This window comes from Marmota flaviventris, chromosome 17 (assembly GCF_047511675.1).
Source record: "Marmota flaviventris isolate mMarFla1 chromosome 17, mMarFla1.hap1, whole genome shotgun sequence".
Lineage (NCBI taxonomy): Eukaryota > Metazoa > Chordata > Mammalia > Rodentia > Sciuridae > Marmota > Marmota flaviventris.
Window position 1 is genome coordinate 57,275,320 of NC_092514.1, and position 25,393 is coordinate 57,300,712.

Genomic DNA, 25,393 nt, shown 5'->3' on the forward strand with positions numbered 1-25,393 from the left:
CTTGCAGATCGAAACCCACAAGCTGACCTTCCGAGAGAATGCCAAAGCCAAGACGGACCACGGGGCAGAAATCGTGTACAAGTCACCAGTGGTGTCCGGGGACACGTCTCCCAGGCACCTCAGCAACGTCTCCTCCACCGGTAGCATCAACATGGTGGACTCGCCCCAGCTCGCCACGCTAGCCGACGAAGTGTCTGCCTCCCTGGCCAAGCAGGGTTTGTGATCAGGCCCCCGGGGCAGTCAATAATCGTGGAGAGAAGAGAGAGTGAGAGAGTGTGGAAAAAAAAAGAATAATGATCTGGCCCCTCGCCCTCTGCCCTCCCCCGCTGCTCCTCACAGACGGGTCAACCGGGTCGTCACCTAACCTGCTTTTGTGGCTCGGCTTTGGCTCGGGACTTCAAAATCAGTGATGGGAATAAGAGCAAATTTCATCTTTCCAAATTGATTGGTGGGCTAACAATAAAATATTTTTCAAAAAACAAAACACACACAAACATGTAAAAACATGGCCACACCAACATTTCCGTGGGCAATTCCTTTCGATTCTTTTTTTTTCCCCTCTGAGTAGAAGAGGGCGAAGGAGAGGCTCTGAGAGCTGCTTCCGGGCAATTTAAGGGACTGGGGCGCCCGCCACCTCGAACCCCATCTGAGGGTGTCACAGGGACAGCGGCAGCAACGAAGGATGGGAAACCTGGTGAGCTGCAGCCCCAGGCCGAGGATGTCAACCTAGGGTGCCCTGTGGGGCAGAGTGGGGCGAGGGGCCAGGTGGGGCGGCCTGCGCTACTTCTTGGCCCGGGGTCTGCTGCCCCCTCTGGAAGGTGGCCTGTGGGAGAAGAGGCACTGAACAGAAGGAAGGTGGGCGGGAGGGTGGCACCCTGTGGATTACTTCCTTGGAGAAGACTGACCCTGCCATCCCAGAGCGCTGGCTCTCCTCCCTGCAGGTGGGGGGTCCTGAGCTGAGGGGCCCTGGGCCCAAAGGCCCCGATTGACTGAGTTCTGAAGGTTGGAACTGCAGCCACGATTTTGACCACCTCACAGATCTGGGACTTCAGGGCTAACCAGTTCTCTTTGTAAGGACTTGTGCCTCTTGGGGGACATCCTCCTGTTCCCAAGCCTGGGCCTCCGGCATCCATGGAGTGTGTGGGGTAGGGGTAGTATTTGGGAGGTGGGTACTGAGCCTCCCATCCTTTCCATGGCCACTGCAGCCCCCTCTGCCTGTCTCTCTGTACTCGTATGTCTGCCGTGAGAGCCCAATCACTGCCGTACCCCTCATTATGCCACTGTCCCGAGTGCCCAGCCTCCCCCAATCCCCAGTCATGGACACTGGTTAAATGCTGGCTGCACCTACTCTACACTAAGGGTAAAATCAAGGGAGGGCAAAGTCCAGGTACAAGGGCTGGAATTCATTATCTTGCTATAAGTCCCACTGACCCAACTGGTATGAACCAGGGTGGGGTTGGCCATGACCCTAGATGTTTTTGCCTTCCTTGTTGACTTGTCTGATAGGCTTGGTTCCCTTCCTGTGTTGAGCTGGTAGCAGGAGGTAGGATGTCCTGGTTGCTAGTAATAATAACACAAGGATGGGCAGGTGACTCCCAGGGCAGGGCCACACTCTCTGTCCCTCACTTCCACCCCAGCTTAACTGCCAGCCTCCCAGAGCCCAGCCACCGTTCAACTCCATGTGCATGGAATCAGCCCTCCACACCCTCAAGCAGGGAACATGCCCCTCGGAAATGATTCTTTTCCCCAGTCCCAGTTGAAAGCAATGCTGTTTGATCTGCTGGAGCAGCTGGACATATACATAGATGTTGCCCTTCCCTCCCCCGTCTGCACCCTGTTGCGTTGTAGTTGGATTTGTCTGTTTGGATTCACAAGAGTGACTAAGATAGTGAGTGTAAAAAAAAAAAAAAAAAAAAAAAAAAAAGAAAGAAAAAACAACAAAAAAAAAACCGGACGCATGCATCTCAAAACGCTTGTAAAGAGGCTTCTAGCCCACCCTCATGAGGGTCCTGGATGTCTCTCACCCTCATACAGGTACTTGGCTCCAAGAGGCAGGTGTAGCTGTACCCTGCAGGGGCCACCTAAGTTTTGAAAGGGTTTCTTCAGCATCTGGGACCCAACAGAGACCAGATTCTGACACCTGAGGGCTGTCAGCTGTGAAGAAGGCCGGAGGCACAGGGCTAGGACAGAAACATGGTGCCTCCCTCTGTCTCTCAGGCTTTCTTGTCAGGGCAGGCTGTGGCTGGCCTGGTTTGCAGCATGGAGATGGTCCTCTCTGGTGACAGCCTCAGGTGGGGAGAGAGCTGTAGCCCCCAGAAGCTCTACCCTTGGTCTGCGCCCTCATGAGAGACAACCTGGGCCTCCGCATCAGTAGGGACTGAGATGGATTGCTGCCAGCCTGGACAGGCTCCAAGGGGTCCTGGGCTATACTGACAGAGGAAGGGGAACTAGCTAGAAGACACCATTTCTTCCCATGCCCCCTGTTGCTGTGGAAAAAAGGAAGCTGCCTTTGTGGATACTCAGCTGCTTCCAATTTGGGTACAGATAAAGGCAATCCTGGGGCTGGGTGGGCAGGGCTGCCCATGCAAATTACCTGGGTCTTTAACTTTCTACAGTGAGGTTTCCTACTGTCCTGACTCCCAGATAGAAAGTGTGTTTTAAAGATATGTGACCCTTCATCACTGCCACCGATTTCAGCTGTTTCTTCTTGCGCCTCTTCTTGTCCTCCTGCTGTTTTTCATGCCCTGCTCTTCAGCACCGTGGGTCTTACATGGAGAGCTCTGCAATCTCCCTCATGGGATGGGCTATTGGGGTCAGCCTAAACATCATGGTTTTGAGTGATCAGTTCAGTGCTGATAGGTAACTACCTATCATTTTAATGAGGACAATCCTCCCAGGGCTGGGCACTCCCCTCTCCCTCCATTTGTCCCACCTCCATAGCCAATGTCCCTGGGTGGGCTAGATAGGATATACTATATGCCTGGTTCATTCAAGCTCTCGATTCACTTTATCAATAGTTCCATTTAAACTGACTTCTGTGGTGAGACTGCATCCTGTTTATGATTGCTTGCTGTGCTATGGGGGGAGGGGGAGGACCATATAAGACAGTTCATATGGGCAAAGGGAAGGTTTGGAGTGCGCAATTAGGTTGCCTTGAAGCCCTTTTCATAATTTCAACCACAACTGCTTAGAGGGAGGGGGGTGCCATGGGCTTGAGGCCATGGGGCTGTGCTGTTCTGAAAGGGTTTCCCAGTTGCAGAGGCAGCTAGCTAGTTTTCCAACCCCTCCCAGCCAGTTATGAGGCTTGTGTAGGAACTGGAGATTGGAGATCCTGTTGCTCTGGCCTGCTGCTGCTGCACTTTGGTGGAGTTCTGAATCCACAATCTTACCTCCCCAAGACCCTGGCATCCTTTCCTCTAAGCTATTGGCACCTCAGCGTCACCTCTCCCACTGGGCCTAACTTCTAGCAGCTATCTCTTCCTTTATTTCCCTTGTCTTTGTTCCTGAAATAAAACAAGAGTTGGGGACAGAGGAAAGAGGTGGTTATCAGCTACAGGTCTGTGGCTTTATGAGCCTCCCAACTTCTCTCCACCTTTGGAAAGGGTTACCCTGGGCACTGACCCAGAGTATCACCTCCTAATGGACTTAGTCCATGAATCTGCTGTGCTGGGCAGGATGATTTCCGACACTTGCAAGTCCCATAACTTCTTTGGTAATTTTGAGGGTGGGGGGAGGGACATAAAATCATTTTAGCTTAGCTTTCTGTCTGTGAATGTCCATATAGTGTATTGTGTGTTTTAACAAATGATTTACACTGACTGTTGCTGTAAAAGTGAATTTGGAAATAAAGTTATTACTCTGATTAAATAAGATCTCTGGCTCATGGATTCCAAGGACAAGAAAAAATAAGATCTCTGGCTCATGGATTCCAAGGACAAGAAAATTATACAGAATGTATGACTCCCAAGTTCTTTTTCACACTTAAACTTAGAACAAGAAATAACCATTTTGTTAAAAGCTGGACATGAGGCTTAACAGCTCTTTCTGGGGACCTGAAGGTGAAAAGAGAATCCATACTTGGTCATTCTCAGTTGATGCTTTCATTCTAGTTCTGGCAAACCTTTCCGACCAACTCAAATGGGCAATGAATACCCATTAAACTCACAATACTGTACTAAAGCATTAAGACCCATGCCAGTGCACTCGAACCTGAGATTAGTCTAGAGGCTTGAGACTAAAGCAGAAAATAAGTCATTTACCTGAATGAATGGCTTAGATCCCTTACAGGTTTATACACATAGCTGTCTTCTTTCCTTTGGAACCTTATTGCGGATTAACTCACCGTATTATTCCTTAGTAATCACGTCAAGGTCATGATACTTCTGGGAGCTACTTCAGTCAAGCAGATCTTAACTCCAACTAAAGCAGCAGCACCAGCTAGCTAACAAGGGATGCTCTCAGAATGACTGCTTTCAGAGCCATGATTGCAGCCTCATTTGCTGTTCTGGCTTCACTGCTATGGAAAGGAGGAGAGAGAGAGAACCGGGTCCACCCACTCATTCGTCTTCTACAAAGGAAATCAAGCACTTAGCCTCCTCAGGAGAAATATGTTGTGATCTCTTAGGTGGCAGGCCAAAGAAACAACCCAGGTACCATTAAAATTATACATATTCTCATTGACTCCCAACTCCAGAAAAGTTAAATGGTGAAAAATAAAATCTTCATTAAAGAACAATTTAGATTTAGATACATACAGTGCTGGCCTCACTAGAGAAAGAACACTGAGAGGCCACAGATGGACTGCTTTCACTCAGTAAGATCAGACAGTCTGTGCTGGCCTCTCTCCTCCTGGTACCCCTCATCTCAGTGAAAACCATCATGTCCTCTCTCATGACCATCACATGAACCTGCCATGCTCCCAGAAGACAAAGGTCTCCAAGGTTCAGAGCCAGCCAGACTCCCCAAAGTCTGGCTCCAGCAGAGCTGCCTCCAGAGCTACCATCACTGCCATGGACATAAAAGTCTCGTAGGTCAATAAAGGGCTGACACCCAATATTCTGTAACTCTTTTTTTTTTATTATTTTTTTCATTTTTCCTTCCTTTTTTTTAAGCACTAGTCTGTGCTTTGCGAACAGAATCAAGACATTAACAAAGATCAGCTTCTCTGAAGAAAAGCATTTCTATAGAACAAAGACAGCTACATGTTTCGCTGCCATTACACAGCTCAAAGCAGGAAAAGAAAATATTTACAAAATACAAGTTTTTTTTTTAATTTTTGTTTTTTTTTCTTTTTTTCTTTTCTTTTTTTTTTTTACAATGCTAAAAGGGTTATTCAGAATTTTCAACCTTATAAATAGAAGAAGCACTTTATGCATAGGGATATGGTGCATTATTGTTGTTTAAAGAAACAATGACAAACCCTTTAACTTGCAAACAGAAAAAAAAAAAAAATCACTAATGTTGAAAATTGTGAAAAAACCCCAACCATTAAGCAGTTTTGCCTATAATTTTTATACGATTACAAAATGGCAGAAAAAAAAAGTCCTTCCCCCCGCCCCCTTTTTGGTGATGTGATTACACATGAGACAAGCACAAGGTTAACAAAGGAGGGTGATGGGGAGTGATGAAAACCACAGCAAGGTCCAGACAATGTTCCACAGGCAAGGGGAGCGTGAAAGAGGAAGAGTCTAATTGACACTGACAGGGAAATAGAGGTGAAGGAAACATGACAAAGTGAACCAGTCAGTGAAAGCAAAATTATACAGGGGAGATGGCTGCTCGCATCCCCAATCTCCTAGTTTGTAGGGGAGTGGGGATGAGGTTAAGGAGACCCTACCTTCACAGACCAGGCCAACATGGGAGGACTGATGTGTGTGGGTGTGTGCATGGCATGGGGAGCAGACGAGGAAGGGCAGGAAGGGGCAGGATGGGGGAACCTGAGCAGCCGCAGCCAGGTTACTGCAGTTAAGGAGTCAAGAAAGAGATGACCAAATGCAGATGAAACTGAAAACAGGTCTTGAAGACCTGGGTGACAAGGGGGAGCCATCCTGCTGGCTGAGAGCTCAGTGAGAACAGCTGGCAATTATGGCAAAGAGGCTCTGATGGGGTTCTCCAGCACAGAAAACCAAAGCGGGGGTAGGGGGACCCAGCCAGAAACACTAGAGCTTAGCCAAGCCACAGATGGGAGGGAAGGGGAGTAAGAGCCCAGAGTGCCCTTGTTCTGTCCCATCCTAAACTAAAAGGCCATGCTGAACTGGAGCTTTCCATCCCCTCTGCCCTTTGGCTTTTCTACCCTGCCCACAGGTATGAAGGAGAGGGGTGATCATCTAACATTGCTAAGTCCAGTGATTCAACAGCGCAGAGGATGTACCAGGACCAGGCCAGCAGGGTCTTATCCTGAACTTGTCTGCCAACTAGAGGAAGTGCTCAGGTGGGTGACAAGAAAACATGGAAACAGAAACAAAACAAAAATCAAAATGAGGAAAAAAAAAATACCAAAGGAGGATCTAAATTCCTTAAATTCACTAAAAACTGTGAAAATTTCCGGCATATGATGTTTGAATATCAAACGCAGAGATTTCTGAAGCTTTAATGCCAATAGTTAGTGAGTCTGTTTAGATTCTCATCTCCAGCTCATCTGTGAGTTGGGCGCTGAGCTGTGACCGTTGCTGCCAGATGCCGACTCTTGAGGGGGACAATGGGAGGCGAGGTGGGTGCCACCTCTAATTCCCGACCAGTCTTGCTGCCTGAGGTGCGGCGAGTGCAGCGGGCTGCCCGTTCCTGTGCATCCAGCTGGTCCTCACACTCTGCCTGGGGACTGTATGGCAGGGGGAAGGTTCGTCGCTCCCATGGCTGGACAGACTGTGGGCAGACAATTTGCTCTGGTGAGGACCCAAGCCAGCTTCCTGCCCCAAAGCTTGTGGACTGAAGCCCATGACCAGTCTATTTGGATTTTCTGAGCCAATTCAGAAGACCCTTCACAGAGTGGGCACTCATTTAACAATGGTTGGTACAATTCCCTTGTACCTGCAGAAAATCAATTTGAAGTGCATGATCCCACCTGCTCCAAATGGGGAGAAGGAATCATAAAAATGAAGATTCATTTTCTGCAGGTACTACCCCTTCCTGATTCCACCCGCCACTTTGCCAACCCCAGGCAAAGGTGGTATACCTCACCTGTTCATCCAATCCCAGCTCTGGTGTGGAACAACGGGTGTCTTCGCTGGCTAAGTGTCGCAGAGTGTCCCGAGCCATAGGGGTGAGAGGTGCCGAGTGCAGTTCTGGGCTAATGGGGCTCCTAGGAGACTGACCGTGGGATAACTCTGACAGAGAATGGCTACTACTGACATCAGGGGAGGCGGGCTGTGGAGTGGAGGGGTTGGCACTGCCCAACTGTGGGGTGGTCCGGCCGTCTGATGACCTGTAAGACCTGTACACCAAGAAATGCAGCTGTGAGTGTAGGCTAATGGAGGAGTTCTTGTCTGTGTATTTCTGGGTGGGTGAGGGGTGAGGACGACGTATGAAAAAAGCATCCCTACCAACAGACACTGATGCTGACTGATACCAGCGTGTTTTCTTAAGATTTAGCAAATCTCGCTTCATTCTACTACTGCCCAGAGTAGGAGATACAAAACATAACATCTGAGAACTATGTACATCTATCATCCTGAGAAAGTCAGGGCTAAACAATGCCCAGGGCTAATGCCTGGCAGAGAACATAGTGAATTCACGGGAATAGGGAATTTAGTCCAAACTCGGATAAATGGAAACAGGATAGTGATGTGTGAGATAGTGAACTGTGGTTTCCCACTTCAGAGAACTAACTCAAAGAGGGTTAACTTGTGGTGAGGCCTTCAAAACTCCTTCAGCTCAATCACCATGACTGGCCTTCAATAGCCATAGGCAATCACAATAATTTATGAGAACCAGACAGGGACTACTCAGCAAGAATGTAGCATCTGACTTAGACATTCCTCTCCTAGTTCCAACAAATACTAGAAACTTGTAATTAATTCTAGGACATTGTCAATAGATGATATGAAAAGCAAACACTCCTGTGCACTGGCAATTCTGTGGACACAGGCAGGGCCCAAACTCCCTATCCACCACCCTCCCTCCACAGGCCCTGGGAACCTGTGCCTGCCCCATTACCTGCTGCCCCGCCGCTGGGGTGGCATACTCGTGGTCCACAGCCACCGTGCCCTCTCCATCTCCTCACATTTGGCATGCAGGGCGGCGAAGGCTGCATCAGATAGGTCCTCGATCTGCAACAGAACAGCTTCATTGAGTCTCTCTTTCCCCCAGGAAGCTGAGTTTAAGTATGGATATAGCAATTCTAGAACCAGTCCCACCCCTTTCTAGGTTCTTCCTGGACAGGACAGGTATACACGGAGCTTTCACTTGACACCCACAGGTCTTGAGGCATCTTGAATATGTGTACCCAAGAGTGTGTTTTCTTCTAAGAGAGTATGACCATGCCATTACCTCCTCATTCTCCTCATCAGGACTCCCCTTCAGAGACTGAAGATCAACCTCCCGCCAGCTGCAAAACCAAGAAGGAAAAAAAGTCCCATTAGATGGTAGGCAGGCTGCTTGGGGAAGGCTCAGCCCTATCACAGCTCATCCTCTGTAACCCTGAGACCTCAAAAAAAAAAGTCCTCATATTCAAATACCCACAAAGGCCAGAAACACAAGCAGCAAGCTGGGGTTGGGGATGACAGACTAACAAACCAAAGCAAGGGAACCTCTTTTAAAGGGGACAAACACTATTCAGGACTGGTACCATTATGAGAATGTAAGTAACAGATAAAATCAACAAATATTGGAAATAATTCTGCCTTGAATTTGAAAACAAATTCAGTATTTTAATAAAACATGTTTATATGCTAATCATGGTCAGTGGCCTGCCAGGCTGTGACCTCTGGTCATATAATGTAACAAGAGAAAATTATATAGAGAAACAATTTCACTCCCTAGGTAAGACTTTCATTTAAAGAGAAGACAGAACACCCCGTGGACTCAGTGGCACATGCTTATAATCCCACATACTTTAGGAGTTGAGGCAGGAGGATATCAAGTTCCAAGCCAGCCTGGGCAACTTTAGTAAGACCATGTATGTCTCAAAATAAAATTAAAAAAAAAAAAAGGGACTGGGGATGTGCTTGCCTAACAGTTTTGAGGCCCTGGGTCCTATTCCTAATATGGTAAGCAAGCGAGAGAAAAAAAAAAAAAGGGGGGAGGAGAGGGAGATTAAGAGAGAAGACAGAACCCGAAGGTCGGTCAGAAGAGAAGAGGGGAAAAGGGCAATAATAGAAGGGAGAGGAGCTGATTATTCAAGGCTTTTACCTGGGAGTAAGGATTTCCTTGTATTGTAGTTTCTCTACTCGAGTTGTTGCAGCAACAGACATTGGGATGACAATGTTATTAATGTCAAACGAGCTCTCTCCCCTTCTCCTCCTTACTGGCTGCTGTTAAGACAAAGGTTATGTTTTAAGAGAGGCACAATTTTATAAACGTTAAATCATTCATTTAAGGTATAAGCAGGATCACCAATAATCAGGTATTTGGGTCCTTAGACAGAACTCTGTAGTGAATGCCATGGCTCACCCCTAGGAAACTGTCTCCAAGAGCAGAGTCCTTGGGGAAATACCAGATGATCCCAAGGAGTAACTTTCATTCATATTGCCCCACTAGCCCCCTTTTCCTTCATGAGCTCATGTGAAGAGAGATTTGTTGAATTTTATAGAGGTGAGTATTCAGGGGTTTTAGGTCAGCTGTTGAAGTTTTTATTCCTCTATAAAAACTCTATTAACACCCTCCTTTAAAAATCCCTACTCCCCTCTTTTATTCCTGAACCCTATCACTTAGCTCCTAAATAGCAATGTTTATGTTTAGTGATGACTTCTGGGTTACAAATACTGAGTTCTCTTACTCTGAAAGACGCTCTAAGGGTAGGCCCTCTCAACAGACCATCTCACCTTGGTTGTTATGAAAGCATTCTCCTCTCTTTAGCTAAATCTGCACCCACCACCTGCTTGGCTCTTGGGTAATTTCCCCTATTATACTTGGAGAAAGAGCCTAGAGCCTTCCAGTTGCATCACTGAGATGAGGGAAACTTAAGAGGAGGAAGTATCCACAACTCCCATTCCTGAAGAAAGAAATGTGCTCTGATGGGAAGTGAAGAAGATCAAACCCTTGGGGAAACAAGACTTCCAAGGATCCAATTTCAGAGGCAGAGGTGGGTATCTATTGTAGCTGAGAGATCAGGAAGGAATGAAGTAGGGAGCCAACTGGCCTGGTTTCTTAGATGGAAGAGAATGTCTACTAGCTGCTTCTGTCCATACAGCATATATCTTATCCTGAAACAGACTGTTAACTGAGCTGTGAGGGAAACAGTGGGATGACAAACATGCTGCCATGGCAACAATACATCTGGAAACATCTAAGAGGTTACATTCACACCCAAACCACTAAGTGTGGCCAAGCCTCAGAGGAGGGGCTTGTAAAAGGAGATAAGGAGGGTCAGAATTTCCCCTACAACTAACTACAACTATCCTCAGTTCTTGGAAAGCGATGTACAGTTTATTCACTCCATCATCTTAGAACATTTTCAGGGAATATTAAAAATTAGCACTTCCTGGACCAGGATTTCAGCTGCTGTCATTTATGATTTCAGGTAACCACAAAGTCTTTTCCACTTCTATCTCCTTCTCTATCAACTCAACTAGACTTGTCAATAAATTCAAATTTACAGCAACTGCTTAACCAAAATGGTTGAAAGATTTTTTGCAAATCTGGACTGGCTGGGTTCTACAGCTAAGGATCAGTGACCTCATACACAAAAGCTTTAGCTACTGCCACATCTATGTTCAAGTTTCATCCATGTCCCACAAAAGAACGCAAAGAAAGGGTGCCTTAGGAGATTCAACCTTCTCTGTACCTTGGTCAAGAATGTGAAACTGCTGGAAAACAGGTATGTATTTTCCTCAAATCTTTCTGGGCCTGCTATTTGTACCGTCCAGGCAAAGTGGCTTGTGGAACTGTCCAAGAACAACTTCTACCTCTCATCTTTGTCCTAGACCCCCCCATTCTGTCAGCTTCTTTTGATCTAACTTAACTACGTTCTCCTATTTAGAGCCAGAGGTAGAGAGCAGGCAATGAGAACAGTAAGTGGTTCCTATACCTAGTTGTACATCAGAAAACAAGAAAGGAGAGAAGGAAAGTAGGTAGGTTGGTTGGTTGTGGTAAAAATATATTGTTTTAAAGCCACTAAAGTGATTCTACTGCAACCAGTGACTGGCAAAGCACTACCACAAATACCTTGCTCCCACCGTAATTTCTCCAGTGTAATCCAGTCTCTCTCTGAATAATTAGCCAATCACTCTGCTTACTATTACATAAATCCATATTCACTGAATAGGAATGAAAGCATTAAGGGTCAGCAGAGTGCTATACACAAAAATCTATATGCCAGGGCTGGGGCCGTGGCTCAGTGGTAGAGAGCTCGCCTAGCATGCACTGGGTTCGATTCTCAGCACCACATAAAAATAAAATTTAAAAATAAAGATATTGTGCCCACCTATAACTAAAAAATAAATATTTTAAAAAAATCTATATGCCAAAATTAAGTAAAAATTCCAAAGCATCCAGGCCCAGATTAACATTTTTTCAGACTCAGGAAGCCTGATATATTCAACAAGTCCCAGATCTTAATAGCTTATATTTTCTATCACAATGAGACTTCTAAATTTTTTGATTATCTGAAACCCATGCTGGTGAATAATTGAATGTGTGAGGTGAAGAAGGGGAGGTAGTAAGAAGCCCTCTGAAAAAGATGGTCTGATTCGTAAAAGCAAAAAGAGAACAATGTGAATTCCTACCTGATGATAGGAGCCTAGGGAGCACATTTTGTGAGCTTAGAAGTTTCTTGATCTAAGCTCTGTAAGAGCTTTCTTTCTAAGTCACCTCCGTAATGCCTCCACCCTTAGACTGTGTACTGTCATGGTGAGAAAGCTGGCTCTGCAGTCACACTGTTGGGGTTTGAATCACAATTATAACCCTTCACAAGCTGCCTCACTTTATGCAATTTACTTAACATTGGAAAGCCTTAGTTTTCATGCCCAAAACATGAGAATTCATAAAACCACCTACATCTCAAAGGGTATTATAGGATTAAAAGGAATGACACACATCAAACACTTAGCACTGGCATAAGTGTACAATAAACATTAGTGTTCTAGAGTTTTATTATTACTGTTATAATTGTTATCGAAATTATTATATGAAGGACTCTAATGGATACAAATCAGCTACAAGTGTATGTGTTCAAGGGAGTGCAGCTTGAGAGATGAAAATATTAAAACAAAATTAATGAGAATGTTTGAAATGGCTGCAAACAGCTTGATGGATGGAATGTGGTACTGTCAAAGTTGATGGGGTGAGGGGAAGGAGTGCCTTAAATGGGCTGCCATTAGGAATGTACTATGTGGACACAACCACAGTGACCTGCTGAATTTGTAGTTCTCTTCTCTCCAACTAAAAAAAACATGGGACTCTCTGCCTACTCCCTTCCTTTCCAATACCTCACACACAGTTTTCACTGGAAGTAACCTCCATTCACCATAAGAACAGAAATAAGGAAATCAACAGCTATCTCCAAAGCCCATCTCCCTCCTCTCACTTCTTGGGCCAAGAGAGTTAAGGCCATGGTACTGTAGACTTCTGTCTGAAGCTTAGTTCCACAAATCTTGAGCAGAGATCACCTTAATAGTCTACTTCAGTATCAAGCTTCCTGTGGGTGGCTCAGCAGAGATCCAACTCTACTATGAAAAATAACAGATTAAGTACCACCACTATGGCTTAAAAATGAGTTACCACGAATGTCCTGGGCTTCATAACTTACCCTCTATAATATACCCCAGAGACACGTGCATGAGGGGCAACCTGCAGAGGATGCCCAGCCAGATACACACAGGTACTTACAGAAGCACTGGCTGTAACCTGTGAGCCAGAGCTGGTGGGTGCGGAGCTGTCTGACGAGGTGGAAAGCTGTCGCACCAAGGGACTGTGTGGTGGATGGTGGGCAGCAGCCAAGTAGCTTGAACTGTTCACATCTGTGTGATGCTTCAACACTGCAGAAGTCAACAGAAAAGAAAGGAGTACATAACTATCTTAACAAGCTTCACTTCTAAATACACACTAAGGAACACCAGCAATATGCATGAAAGGTAAAAATGCTTTCTAAGCCTGGAGGATAAAAAGGTGAAGCAAACTTGATGATGAGAGGTAGGGGAATTGGCAGAGGTTGCTGCAGCGGTAAGAAGTGACCTGCATTTAGAAGCAGTAGTGCCCCCCTACTCAGCCTTCCTAGAAGGCGAAGGACAAAGCTGGCAGGCAATTAAGAGAAGCCTGGGCTGCCCCAGAAAGCCCTGAGCAGGTGCAAATGCAGGTAGAGGTGCCGGGCCTGGCCCTACCTTCACTTCTCTCAGATGAATGGTCTCGCAATCTCATTTTGCTGTGGTTTGGGTCATGCATGGGTGGCGGTGGGTTGAGCAAGCGCTCTGCTTTTGGCGCTGTCACTCGCTCCACCATGGGCACAGCCCCCACATCGTCTAAGTGCTGCCTGTGGGTCCTGTCAGGCCGGGTTTGGTGATGGGACAGCTCTGAAGAGGGGAACAGAAAAAGAGCTGTGAAACACCTTCTCTCAAATCTTTTATTTGAGCCCTTAAGTTCTCTCTAGGTCAATGCTATATACTCAGGGCAGCAAGAAAGTCCTTTGGGACTGAAGCCTCTAGTAAATAGCACAATGGCTAGGACAGGCATAGGGAATCCATAACCAGAGAAATGTGACACCAGGCTACAAAAGACATAGCATTGCCGACAGGTGGGTGCAATGCTATGTCACTGCCAACTGTTCAATGGACACTTTGAGTCTTCCCCATGATCCATGGTGTTTGGAATAGCTTCCAAAATCCATCTAATAGCATCTAAGACAAGCAGAAGTAGTAGACTGTGATACAACTGCCTTACCCAACACACTGGCATGGCAAACCAGTAACTTGAGAACATAAAAGAATGAAAAATAACTAGGACTCTGAAGGACTCCCCAGTTCTCTGAAACTTACTGGCTGTTGTCAGGAAGGAGTTGACCAACTTGTGCCTGTCTTTACGAGTTGGATCCGGCAGACTGCCTGGCATGGGTGCTCTGTGCTTAAGTGAGAACTTTTTGGGAGGTTTGATTTTGTCAAAAGGCTTGTTCTGCCATTGAGACTTTAGCATGCTCTGGAAGTGCAGGCTCGAGGGAACATCTGCAAGAAACAAAGAACACTGCAAGTCAGTCCAAACACCTGATCTCTGGGCTCCTCTTTCCTGAAACGATGGGTGTTCAACACTGACTCTCCTGGACTTGACAAGCAGAAGCTGTCAGATAGAAGATCCATCTATGAAAACCTTGGTAAACATAGTTCCTCTACTTACAAGCACGTTACTTGCCTTTTCATTTTCAAGTTCCAAGCAGGGGAGTAGAAATTCCAAACACCTTTTATTAGACTGATGGAGTCTCCCCTCAAGGATGCACTTCTCTAAGTCTGCTGTCTTTACTGGTTTAACAGACAGATGAACACCCTTTTTCTATTCTTCTAGAGACTAAAACCTGCTATCTTCTATCAGTGTAGACTTATCAGTTAGACCCTATCTCTAAATAAAATACAAAAGAGCTGCGGATGTGGCTCTGTGATCGAGTGCCCCTGACTGAGTTCAATACTGGGTACCTCAATCCCACCTCACCCCCCGCTAAAAAAGAAAGATTCTACAAGGGGGCTACTTGGAAGGCAGGATAATATCCAGTTTGGGGCTAGCCTGGAAAACTTAGTGACAACCTGTCTCAAAAAAAAAAAAAGGGACTGGGGACGTAGCTCAATGGTACTGCTTGCCTAGCATATAAGAAGCCCCGGGTTTGATCCCCAGCCCCCTGTATTATAAGAAGTGGGGGTGAGGGTGGGAGAGGGAGGACAGTGTTGCCAAGCACCCTTTCCTCCAAATAAGAAATACATAATACTTTCCTTCCTTTGTAGCCTCCTTACCTTCTCCCACCTCGGTTACCTAGGTTATTTTTCAGCTGAGCAGTTAAATGTTATACACCACAAATCAATTATCTTTTGTACTTAATTATAATCTTTAACTTTTTCTCACTACGTATGTATTTTTAAGTACGAAATGCTTCAGGAAATTGTGTATCATCCTTGCAAAGGGGCCACACTAATATTCTCGGAATCATTCTAGTTTTAGTTTATGTGCTGCCGAAATGAGCACTCTTCACTATTATTTTTTTATCTTTTCATTCTTTAGATTCCGCCCCCCCGCCCCACCCTCAAGATGGGGGTGGGTCTTGCTACACTGCTCAGCTGGTCACAACCTCCTGGCTCCAGTGATCTCTCAGCCTTCTGAGCAGCTGGGATTGTAGGTGCAAGCCACAGCACCCAGCTCTAGATTAATTTCAATTTCCCAATAGGTCCTTCAGGAATTCCTCTCTGACCTTTAAAGCTATTCTTCCATGGTATTCTACATCCAGTGTTATACATTAGAGAGAATCTGATTCTTATTTATTGTAGGTGGTCTGAGTTTTGTCTTTTAAGCTTTTGTGAAAAATTAAAACCAAACAACAAAACACCTAATGATACTCCAGTTCAATGTGGGGATAACAGTCATTTGTTCTGCCATGAATACTGAATTTCTAAATGTCAACATGTTACCTTTCTCTATTTATTTAGATTTTTCTTTTATTTTCTCTACAAAGTATTTGGTAGTTTTGGTGATCCCATTAAACTCTTTATGCCTTTGTGTTATTCCATAAAATTTTCTCTGTGTGTATCAGTAAAGAGATTATTTATTTTTTTTACTTAGTCCTTTTATTTGATTTGACCCATTATTTTTGAACTCTAGTGACAATATGCAACTTTAAGATTTCTTTTTCTGTGGTACTAGGGATGGAACTCCAGGGAGATCTACCACTAAGCTACACGCCCAGACCTTTTTATTTTGAGATAGGATCTTGGAAAATTGCCTAGGCTAACCTGAAACTAGTGATCCTCTTGCCTCAGTCTCCTAAGTAGCAGGGATTATAGTTGCACACTACCATGTCCAGTTTAGATTTTCCTTGTTATGTTTTTGCAACATTCTGATATTTCACCACCATGGCTACATAGGTCTGAGTCTTTTTTTAGGGTTCTGGAAAGCTTTCCAGGATCATTTTAATCTAAAGGCCAGAATATTTCTTTTTGGGCCCCTGTTTCCCTAGGAAATCAAATAACGAGTCATGAAACACTACAAAGTTCCAACCCTTGCAGAGCATGGAGGCACATGCCTGTGATCCCAGTGACTCAGGAGACTGAAGCAAGAGAATCAAGTTTGAGACTAGCCTAGGCAACTCAGTGAGGCTCTGTGTCAAAGGAAAAAATAAAAAGGGCTGGGCTTGTAGCTTAGTGGTAGAGTGCTCCTGGGCTCAGCTCCCAACATAGCAATAATATATATACTAATAAATCCAACCCTACTAGAGTCCATACTAGTCACTGCTTCAGTGTGAAAGGGGTATGAGAAGAGAAATCCAACTCATTCCAAATTTACACAACTGCTCAGGTTCTATCTAATCTATGCTCTTTAAGTCTAGATAAAGAAACTGCTTTAAGCAGCTCCCACTACACAGGAGCTTATTCCTGCCGGCGGTTTGGGCTATATTTTCCCCTATATTATTTCTCTGGTTTTCTTGTCAGAAAAATTCCATCTTTCAAAATTCAATGAAAGTTCACTTATTCTACTTAGTAGTTTCTAAATGTTTATGGTGTTTTGGCCTCCAGAAAGGACAAAGGATGTGTTCAATTAGAACCAGGATAGGGAGTCAGGGAAGAGACGAATAAATTACCATCACTGAATCCATTCTTATGTGACAGGCATATTATGTGTGTATCACTAACCTTTTCAACAATTCCATGAAGTGAGCATCATTATGCTTATTTTGAAGACAGGAAACAAAATCAGGGTGAATTAACTCTGTCTAAGGTTACAAAGTAACACTGCCAGGCATGGTGGTGCATACCTATAATCCCAACTGCTCAGGAGGCTGAGGCAGAAGGATCCAAATTTGAGGCCAGCCTCAGCAACTTAGTGAGACCCTGTCTCAAAAAGGACTAGGGACATGGCTCGGGTAGTTAAGTAGTTAAGTGCCCCTGGGTTTAAGCCCCAATACCTTTAAAAAAGAAAGAAAGAAAAGAAAAGAAAAAAAAAAAAAAAAGACAATAACTGAGAACAGTGCAATCTTCTGAAAAAAAATTTCCCAAATCATTCTTTCTCATTCACATATAAAAACAAACTCACCTATACCAATTCCTAAAAATAAACCAGTTGTACATTAAAAAGGGGTGAGGAAAATAACACATTAGTCATGAATCAAATTTAGAAGTATCGATGGTAAAAGTTCTTTGCTCTAATTCAGACCAGGCTGAGAAAAGGGGTGTGTGGGAAATAAAGCATTGTAAAGAAGTACCCAGTGTAGGACAACAGTCTGAAAGCTGGGCTCCAGCCTGAATGCATAATGAAAGCTCAGGGAAGGGGAGGACACTTTCTGCATATGCCCAGATACCCCTTTGTCAGAAGATGAATACCTCCACTTGGCAAAAGGAGTGTATATATGTAACAGGACACCAAAAGCACAGTGATTTTGTTTTTTTTTCCCCCACCCCAGTCACAACTCTCCCAAACCTGAAAATGAAGCCAGCGAAAAAAGGGTACATAGGGAAATGAGAGGCCTGGTCATACTAAAAATAACAATGGACTAGATTTCAAATTCTTCTTCTTTTTTTTTTTTAAAATATTTTATTTTTTAGTTTTTGGCGGATACAACATCGTAGTTTGTATGTGGTGCTGAGGATTGAACCCAGGTCGCACGCATGCCAGGCGAGCGCGCTACCGCTTGAGCCACATCCCCAGCCCCTCAAATTCTTCTTAAAAAAAAAAAAAAAAAGTTAAATCCAAATAGCTATTGTTAAAAATGTGAATCAGGCATGGTGGTTCCCATAATCCCAGCAGCTGGGGAGGCTGAGGCAGGAAGATCGGGAGTTCAAAGCTAGCCTCAGCAAAAAAGCAAGGTGCTAAGCTATTCAGTGAGACCCTGTCTCCAAATAAAATACAAAACAGGGCTAGGGATGTGGCTCAGTGGTTGAGTGCCCCTGAATGAGTTCAATCTCAGGAACCAAAAAACAAAACAAAAAAACTGAAACAGGCTGGAGAAGGGAACTGAAAGGAATATGAAACGAAAAAAACACTTAACAGGGATCCACGCAGCTAGAGGACATCCCACATTCTATACCTGCACTTGGGGTTAAAGTGTTATTAAGTGAAGAGGTTTCCTTATCAGATATATAATAGGAAAATAAAACTATTACTAATACTACCTTAAGTTACTATTTCCTCAAACAAAATCAAACCTTGACTGCAGGTCTACCAGGTTCTGGTATTCTATGATTCACTGGACAGTTCTACTCATTACTTTGAACCATTTTCTTAAACAAGTCTTATTTTGTAAGCTCACTTCTTCCTTCTGCTGGGAAGTTGTAGTAGCCTCAGAGGCCCAGTTTGGCAAACTCTCAAAACAGCAAAGAACTTCTGGTCAGCAGATGATGCCCTTAATAACCCCTTTTTACAAACTTAAAAGTTACATTGTTTCCCCCAAGGTTATACATCCTCTACATTTCTAAATAGGAATTAATTAATTACTAAGGAAGTTGATAAAGAAACAATACTTCTGCTTGAATACTAAGAGGCTATTACACTCTATTCCTCCAACTTCCACAGCCAGGGGACTATACAATCGATGTACACCCCAACCCCTTTTATCTAGAGACAAGTTCTCCCTAAATTGCCCAGGCTGGCCACAAACTTGCAATCCTCCTGTCAGCCTCCCACATGGCTGGGGTTACAGACTTGAGATACCATGTCTAAGCCACCCCATCCAATTAAATTTCTTATCTAGATGCCCTTAACGGCAATGAATGGAGCACTGAAGGTTGAGAGAGAGAACTCTAGGCCAGAATAGCAGCTGGCTGTGATACAGCAACCGCACAAACTGATTAGGAAGCATTTGTAAAACTGCTTAAAATTTGTTACAGAGCCCTACAGAATATAGCTAAGTATCACATTTAAACAATTCCAAATGTGGAGGAAGAAATCCCAACAGATATCCAATGAATGGAGCGATTAGAAATTCAATGGAAACATTTATATGGGAGGTTTATATGAATGTAACCATCACGGGAATTAAAGAATGAAGCAAAATTAACCTTAAGAAAAACAAAATTGGAAATTCTGCCATTTTTAAACATCTCCTAGAGAAGAGGCTACAATAGGGCAGACCAGTAGTCAAGTCTAGTGCACAAGAACTGGAACCACAGTACTAGGATGAGTTGTCTTCAGTGTAGTTAAATGCTATACAGTGAAATACAGGGAATGCCAATACTTCAGGGGGTGCTTTTTGGGGGTGGGGGTACTGGGATCAAACCCAGGAGGACTTTATCACTGAGCCATAACCCTAGTGCTTTTCATTTTACTTTATTTTTTTGTTGACAGGGTATCATGTTAAGTTGCTAAGGCTGGTTTTACACATGTGATCCTCCTACCTTGCTCTCCTAAGTTGCTGAGATTACATATGTGCACAACCCTGCCTTGTGGGTGCTATTCAAATAAAATATAAATGAGTGGTACCCTCAGGAGTTGGGCGTCTCTATGGCTCTGGGAATCGTTCATTTACAAATAGACTGTGCTCTGAATATGGCATTTATTCACATCAAAGCAAAATTATCCTAATAGTAACAATGTTAAATAGGATAATTAGAATTATGTGAAATAACCTGGGGAGACCTAACGAACCCATAGACAAATACAGTTCATGTATCCTACTCAGGATGGTAAAATTTATAAACGTTTTTGTTTATACTTTCATAAATAGAACATTGCTGGCCAACTCTCTTGTCCAACCCCAGATTTATAGTTAGGAGAGGTGTGTGTGTGTGTGTGTGTGTGTGTCTGTGTGTTTTGTGTGTTTGATATAATGAGATAGCAGATAGGGGAGGAATAACATGCACACAAGCAGTATTTAGAGGCAAGAAAATGATAAAGATCAGAGAAAGAGGTGCTCTAAAATATTTTCTTTCTTGACTCTACTGCTTGGAATGAAATGGTATGGTGAAGTGTAAGGGAGGGCAGAAGGGCGGTAGTCATATAGGTATGACGTAGTAAGTAGGGCAGAAAATATTAATAGGGAACGAGTTCCTCCTAATAGCATGCTAAGTGATGAAATACATGAGAGATGTGAGGCAGGTGGCTCAGGCATATTTGCTTGTGAGTTGGGGGAGACCATCAACAGTTATACATGGTTACACTACTGACAAAGGAATGATTAACATGCTTATTAGGGGATTTTCATTGAGTACAATTTTGGATTTTTTTTTTTTGTCTTCAAATTTGAGACCATACAACACTATAATTCAGAAAGTAGTTGGCATGGTGGCCCATACCTATAATCCCAGGGACTTGGAAGGCTGAGGTAGGAGGATGCCAGCCTTAGCAACTTAGTGAAAGCCTGTCTCAAAAAGTGCTGGGGATATAGATCAGTATTAAAGTGCCCCTGGATTCAATCCTGGTACCAAAATAAAAATAAATAAATTCAAAGAATAACTCAAGAAAATGCTTTCCAGTTTTCCTGGAGGCTCTGTCTGGAGTCAGAATCTTGAAATGGGAAGAAATCTGACTTTTCATAATAATTTCTCTGGGAAGGAACACAGAATATAGTGAGAGGAAGGAGAGGCATTAGCTGACTCCCAGTTTGAATTCTACAGCCATTTAGTCTTGGATAAACCACCACATCTCACTAAGCATTCTTTGATCTATAAAATTACAAGACTTTGGAAAGAAGCAAATGAGACAAATATGAGAAAAGTGCTTTTTAAACCATAAAATACTATACAAATAATAGTGGAAGTGGTAATATCTATAATTTAAAGGGACAAGTGAATGACTTTTGAATATGAAGTTCAAAGGAAAATGTTCAGGCATTTCCTACTCATTATGGTTCTTATCTTGCTATCCATGTGCTCCAAGTTTTCTGAATTTTCCTACTCTTACAAGTCATCATGTGGCAGCAGGAATATTATACCACTTCCTTTTGACAAAGAGGATTTTGGTAACAAAAGCCAAAACTCCTTGTAGCTACAGCCTTTGGGAGCCAAGAAAGAATTCAGTCATTTGAAGAACACACACAGAACAGGAGATTACAGTTCTTTAATGATCAAATGACAATTACAAGGGGGATTCTTAAGGATGGGGGTTGGCAATGACTATTGCTTCCAATAGTTATTGGAACACTACTTGGCCTCCCTTTTTTAACATCTTGTCCATAACTGCTTTTGTGCTAAAAATGTCAGTTGAGCAGTTGTGACATAAACTGACACTGATTATACGGCCTGTACAGCCTAAGATATTTATCTACCACCTGCCCTTTTAAGCTTATAAACCGCTTGTTTCCATGTTTTTTCTCATATCATGTAAAATTTATAAATCCTACAATCTTTTCTCATTCTTCAACTCCTATTTCAGTTATTCTCCTTTCAGAAAGGTGCAATCTATTTGTGAAATGTTATGAAAGATGACATGAAAAACACTGATCTGAATCCTCGAGAAGATAAAGTACAATAAATAGCCATAATATGCGCCATTAGCATATAAATAAATATGGAGTTGGGGATAGCTCAGTGAATATAGCACTTGCCTAGCATGTGTAGGCCCTGGATCAAATCCCCAGTACTGAAAAACAAAGAACACAAACAAACAAGACCAAAATCAAAACAAAACAAAAAACAACCCCAACATGGTGATGATTAGAGAGCACATTATGTGAAAGTCAGTGAATCCATACCAGATTACAAAAGCACTATCCAGAGCAGTGGTTTCCAAATATTTTTGTTTGTGTACTATTTAAAATGCAATTTTAAAAAAAGATCACTTCAGATAATTTATAATAAAGGTTGTATATTCTAGAATACTACAAATGCTTTAAAACCATTTTGTTAATACTTTGGCAAGTAAATATATTTACTTTCATTAATTGAGAGAAAAAAATCTTCCTGTTGAACCTGCCATTAGTCCACCAAGACTTTGGTCAAAATCTGACTTACACAAACTTACTATAAATTGTAGTCTACACCAACTTGATTTTATTTTTTGTTTGGAGTCTGTGTGTGTGTGTGTGTGTGTGTGTGTGTGATACACACTGGGGATTGAACCTAGGAGTGTTCTACAGTAAGTTATATTCATTACCGGCTTCTTTTTTAAGTTTTACTTTGAGACAGAGTCTTCACTCAGCTGCCTAGTCTGGCCTCGAACTTGTAGTTCTTCTGCATCAGCCTCTTGTGTTATTGGCATTATAGGTGTGTGCCACCATGACTGGCTTCATTCCTTTTCTTTTTAAATAAAAACTAGCCACTCCACCCAAACCCCTGCAGTGATACTGGGGCTTGCACACAGGACCTTGCTCATGCTTAAACAAATGTCCTAGCACTGAACTATATCCCCACTCATCTTGTAAATTTAATTCCCAGGATTAAAATTATTATTTTTTTTTTTTGGAAGGGAGAACCGGGGGGTCAATCCAGGGCTTTGCAAATTTGAGGCACTGAGCTACATCCCATCCCGGGATTATTATTTAGGAGCTGTGAACTCTTAGGAATGCATGTCTTTTAACATACTGGAGGGAGCTAGATGTGAAAAGGGAGGTGGGAAAGGAGAACTGATAGACACAGAAACTTATCAGAGGCAGGTAAATATCAGAAAAACAATACATGCCAACACTAAGGATCCATGCTGATGAACACACTGGAAAGATGTCATGTCTTCACATACACACCAATATGAATGAATACACAAGAACAATGCTGCCCATTCTATTTTACATCATGGTGCATACAAAGAACATATTTTTAAAGATAAACTAAGCTATAAAGAACCAGATTACTAGAGGTAGGAGGCAACTGAACCCAGGCACCTCCCAGACACTCAACAGTGAATGGGAAAACTCCCTAGCAAGCTGCAATATTTTTAGTGTCACATACTGGTTTGGCACATCTATCGCACCCTTTCTGCAAAGTTTGAAGACCGATGGGAAGTGGTACATTTAGAGTGAGTACCTGAGCTGAAACCTTCGTTAAGTCTCATTCATTAGACTTTATATTCTGTGGTCTTTCTTACCATCTGGAAATGCTAGCACAGGGTGAACACAAGAGTCCAACTGGGAAAGGCGTTCCAACAGAGGGGCTTCGTAGTGGATTTCAGGAAGCATGGTGCTGACACTGCCTGAACCACACAGTGCACAGGAGGGATTCACATCACAGCCAGAGCGGATTGTGCTGTTCCGGTGAACCTGTGAAAAGCCAAACAAAATTCTGATAATTCAGCATCTGATAAAAAACCAAGATTCCCACTCATTATCCCAAAGATTCAGGAAACCTTGTTAGACAGCGATATGACACTGCCAAGAGAATGCTTGATTAGTTAAGTCATTTCCGTGTCTCTGGAACACATTGACCTTCAAAGTGATTAAGGTAACTTTCTTTTCAATAAAATCCAATTATTTGGCACCCTAATTGTTTGCCTAGATATCAAACCCGTAATAGTTCAAAAGATGCTGAAAACAATTTACAATATCTGCATAGTTTCATCACCTGAAGTTCTGTGTGTTTGTGTTACTGGGGGCCAAAACCAGGGTGTTCTAGTACTTAACTACATTCCCAGCCTTTTTAATTTTGAGACAGGGCCTTGCTAAGTTGTAAGGCTGGCCTCAAACTTGAAATCCTCCTGCCTTAGTCTCCTCAGTCGCTGGTATTACAGGTATGCATCACCACATCTGGACCACCTGATGGTTTAACTGTCTACCAAGGCGAGTAGTAGGCTCCCGATTCTCAGGACTTGGATTTATTTTTAGCAACTTCATCCACATGGAAGCCCTTAATTACCAACTACCTCCTTTTTGTCTTTATACTTCTTCCTTAAAACTTTCAGGTAATCCCATACAAGGTGGCATATTTCTGGAGACAAGTAATTCATTAAATTCTCTTTAACCTAGCCTAAAACCCACTGTTAAAAGATTCATGCTTAAGTAATCAAAATAAATTTTGTATCCTGAGTGTTCTTATTCATAGTCTTTGTATTAATTCTAAGGGGACAGAAATTATTTTCATTAAGCTTCCTTTGTATATGAGGGCAAAATAAACAATCTCTCCAGCAAAGTCTGGAATGAAATATGAACTAATTTAAGTCTTCAAAAGACTTAATTCTAGCTGGGTGCAGGGTGCATGCCTATAGTTCCAGTGACTCTGGAGGCTGAGGCAGGAGGATCAAGTTCAAGGCCCTGTGCAACTCAATAGACCCTGCCTTAAAAAAGGGGAGTGGGGGGCGCTGGGGTTGTGTTTCAGCGGTAGAGCACGTGTGAGGCATTGGTTTGATTCTCAGCACCACATAAAAAATAAAACAAATAATTGTATTATATCCATCTGTAACTAAAAATAAAAATTAAAAGAAGCCTGGAGATGTGGCTCAGTAGTTCAATCCCTATTACCATGTCCCCCCTCCCCCACGACTTAATTCTGCTAAAAACAAAACAAAACAAAACAAAAACCAGTGCCTTTATCATCTTAGGCTTGGAGGAGAAAAGTTGAAGTCATGTTGATCCCTATACTGTAGTTATTATAAAGAATAAGCCTGGCATTTACCAAAGCATAACTCAAAATCATCTGGGTAATACCACTCCTAGAAGAAACAACCTGCCTAGAGAATGGCACTATGAGATGGGATCCCAGGAGCAAAGGCAATAACATAATAAAGACAAAAATGTAGCACAAATCTCTGTTGGCAAAAACATCTGCTGCAGCTGCATTCATTTCCAGCACACTCTCTGAAAGTGGCTTCCCTTTATGGACTTGTATAGGAGAAAGTAAATATTTAAGAACAATGGAATCTTTAAAAACATTCTCCATCCAACTGCCTCCTTCTAGCAACCACACAGACCAGCAAAGAAGGTCTCTTGAAGGTTAGAATGGACAAAATGAAATGAAGATTCTAGTTAACCAGCAATTGTAGATGCCACTGAAAGGAAAGGACACTAACTAAATATGATATTTTTATGTAGGACAATATTAATTTCTACAGTTTTTGGGAAAAATTATCCTGTGCAACCCTATTTAACTGGTTTTCTGGAGAGTCAGAGAGGAGAATATGTTTGCAGGTATGAAAACCAGATCACATCATCGATAAATGGGAGGATTTGGGAAGATCTTTAGGATCTAAAAATCATACCAAA

At 43.1% G+C, this 25,393-nt stretch overlaps 2 protein-coding genes and 1 non-coding gene across 18 annotated transcripts in view; 1 reads left to right on the forward strand and 2 right to left on the reverse strand.

The window, feature by feature from the left end:
• The window catches only part of Mapt (microtubule associated protein tau), a 95,470-nt gene extending 94,986 nt beyond the window's left edge, over nucleotides 1-484 (forward strand). For all 8 annotated transcript variants that reach the window (XM_071604055.1, XM_071604060.1, XM_071604054.1 and 5 more), the window contains one exon: nucleotides 8-484. In XM_071604055.1, the coding sequence (XP_071460156.1) occupies nucleotides 8-223 (216 nt within the window). In that variant the 3' untranslated portion in view covers nucleotides 224-484. The remainder of the gene's footprint in view (nucleotides 1-7) is intronic.
• A 4,571-nt stretch (nucleotides 485-5,055) lies between these two features.
• The window catches only part of Kansl1 (KAT8 regulatory NSL complex subunit 1), a 187,815-nt gene continuing 167,477 nt past the window's right edge, over nucleotides 5,056-25,393 (reverse strand). For 5 of the 9 annotated variants that reach the window (XM_071603244.1, XM_071603241.1, XM_071603245.1 and 2 more), the window contains 9 exons: nucleotides 23,287-23,458; nucleotides 14,124-14,306; nucleotides 13,473-13,661; nucleotides 12,982-13,130; nucleotides 9,346-9,467; nucleotides 8,485-8,542; nucleotides 8,152-8,264; nucleotides 7,177-7,429; nucleotides 5,056-6,861 (listed from right to left, as the gene is read on the reverse strand). In XM_071603244.1, coding sequence (XP_071459345.1) covers nucleotides 6,634-6,861; nucleotides 7,177-7,429; nucleotides 8,152-8,264; nucleotides 8,485-8,542; nucleotides 9,346-9,467; nucleotides 12,982-13,130; nucleotides 13,473-13,661; nucleotides 14,124-14,306; nucleotides 23,287-23,458 — 1,467 coding nt within the window. In that variant the 3' untranslated portion in view covers nucleotides 5,056-6,633. The remainder of the gene's footprint in view (nucleotides 6,862-7,176; nucleotides 7,430-8,151; nucleotides 8,265-8,484; nucleotides 8,543-9,345; nucleotides 9,468-12,981; nucleotides 13,131-13,472; nucleotides 13,662-14,123; nucleotides 14,307-23,286; nucleotides 23,459-25,393) is intronic. The other 4 variants (XM_071603248.1, XM_071603246.1, XM_071603247.1 and 1 more) reach the window with 2 other exon arrangements.
• LOC114080198 (U6 spliceosomal RNA) lies at nucleotides 15,203-15,309 on the reverse strand. The gene has a single exon (XR_003580584.1). It is a non-coding gene; the product is annotated as a U6 spliceosomal RNA (small nuclear RNA).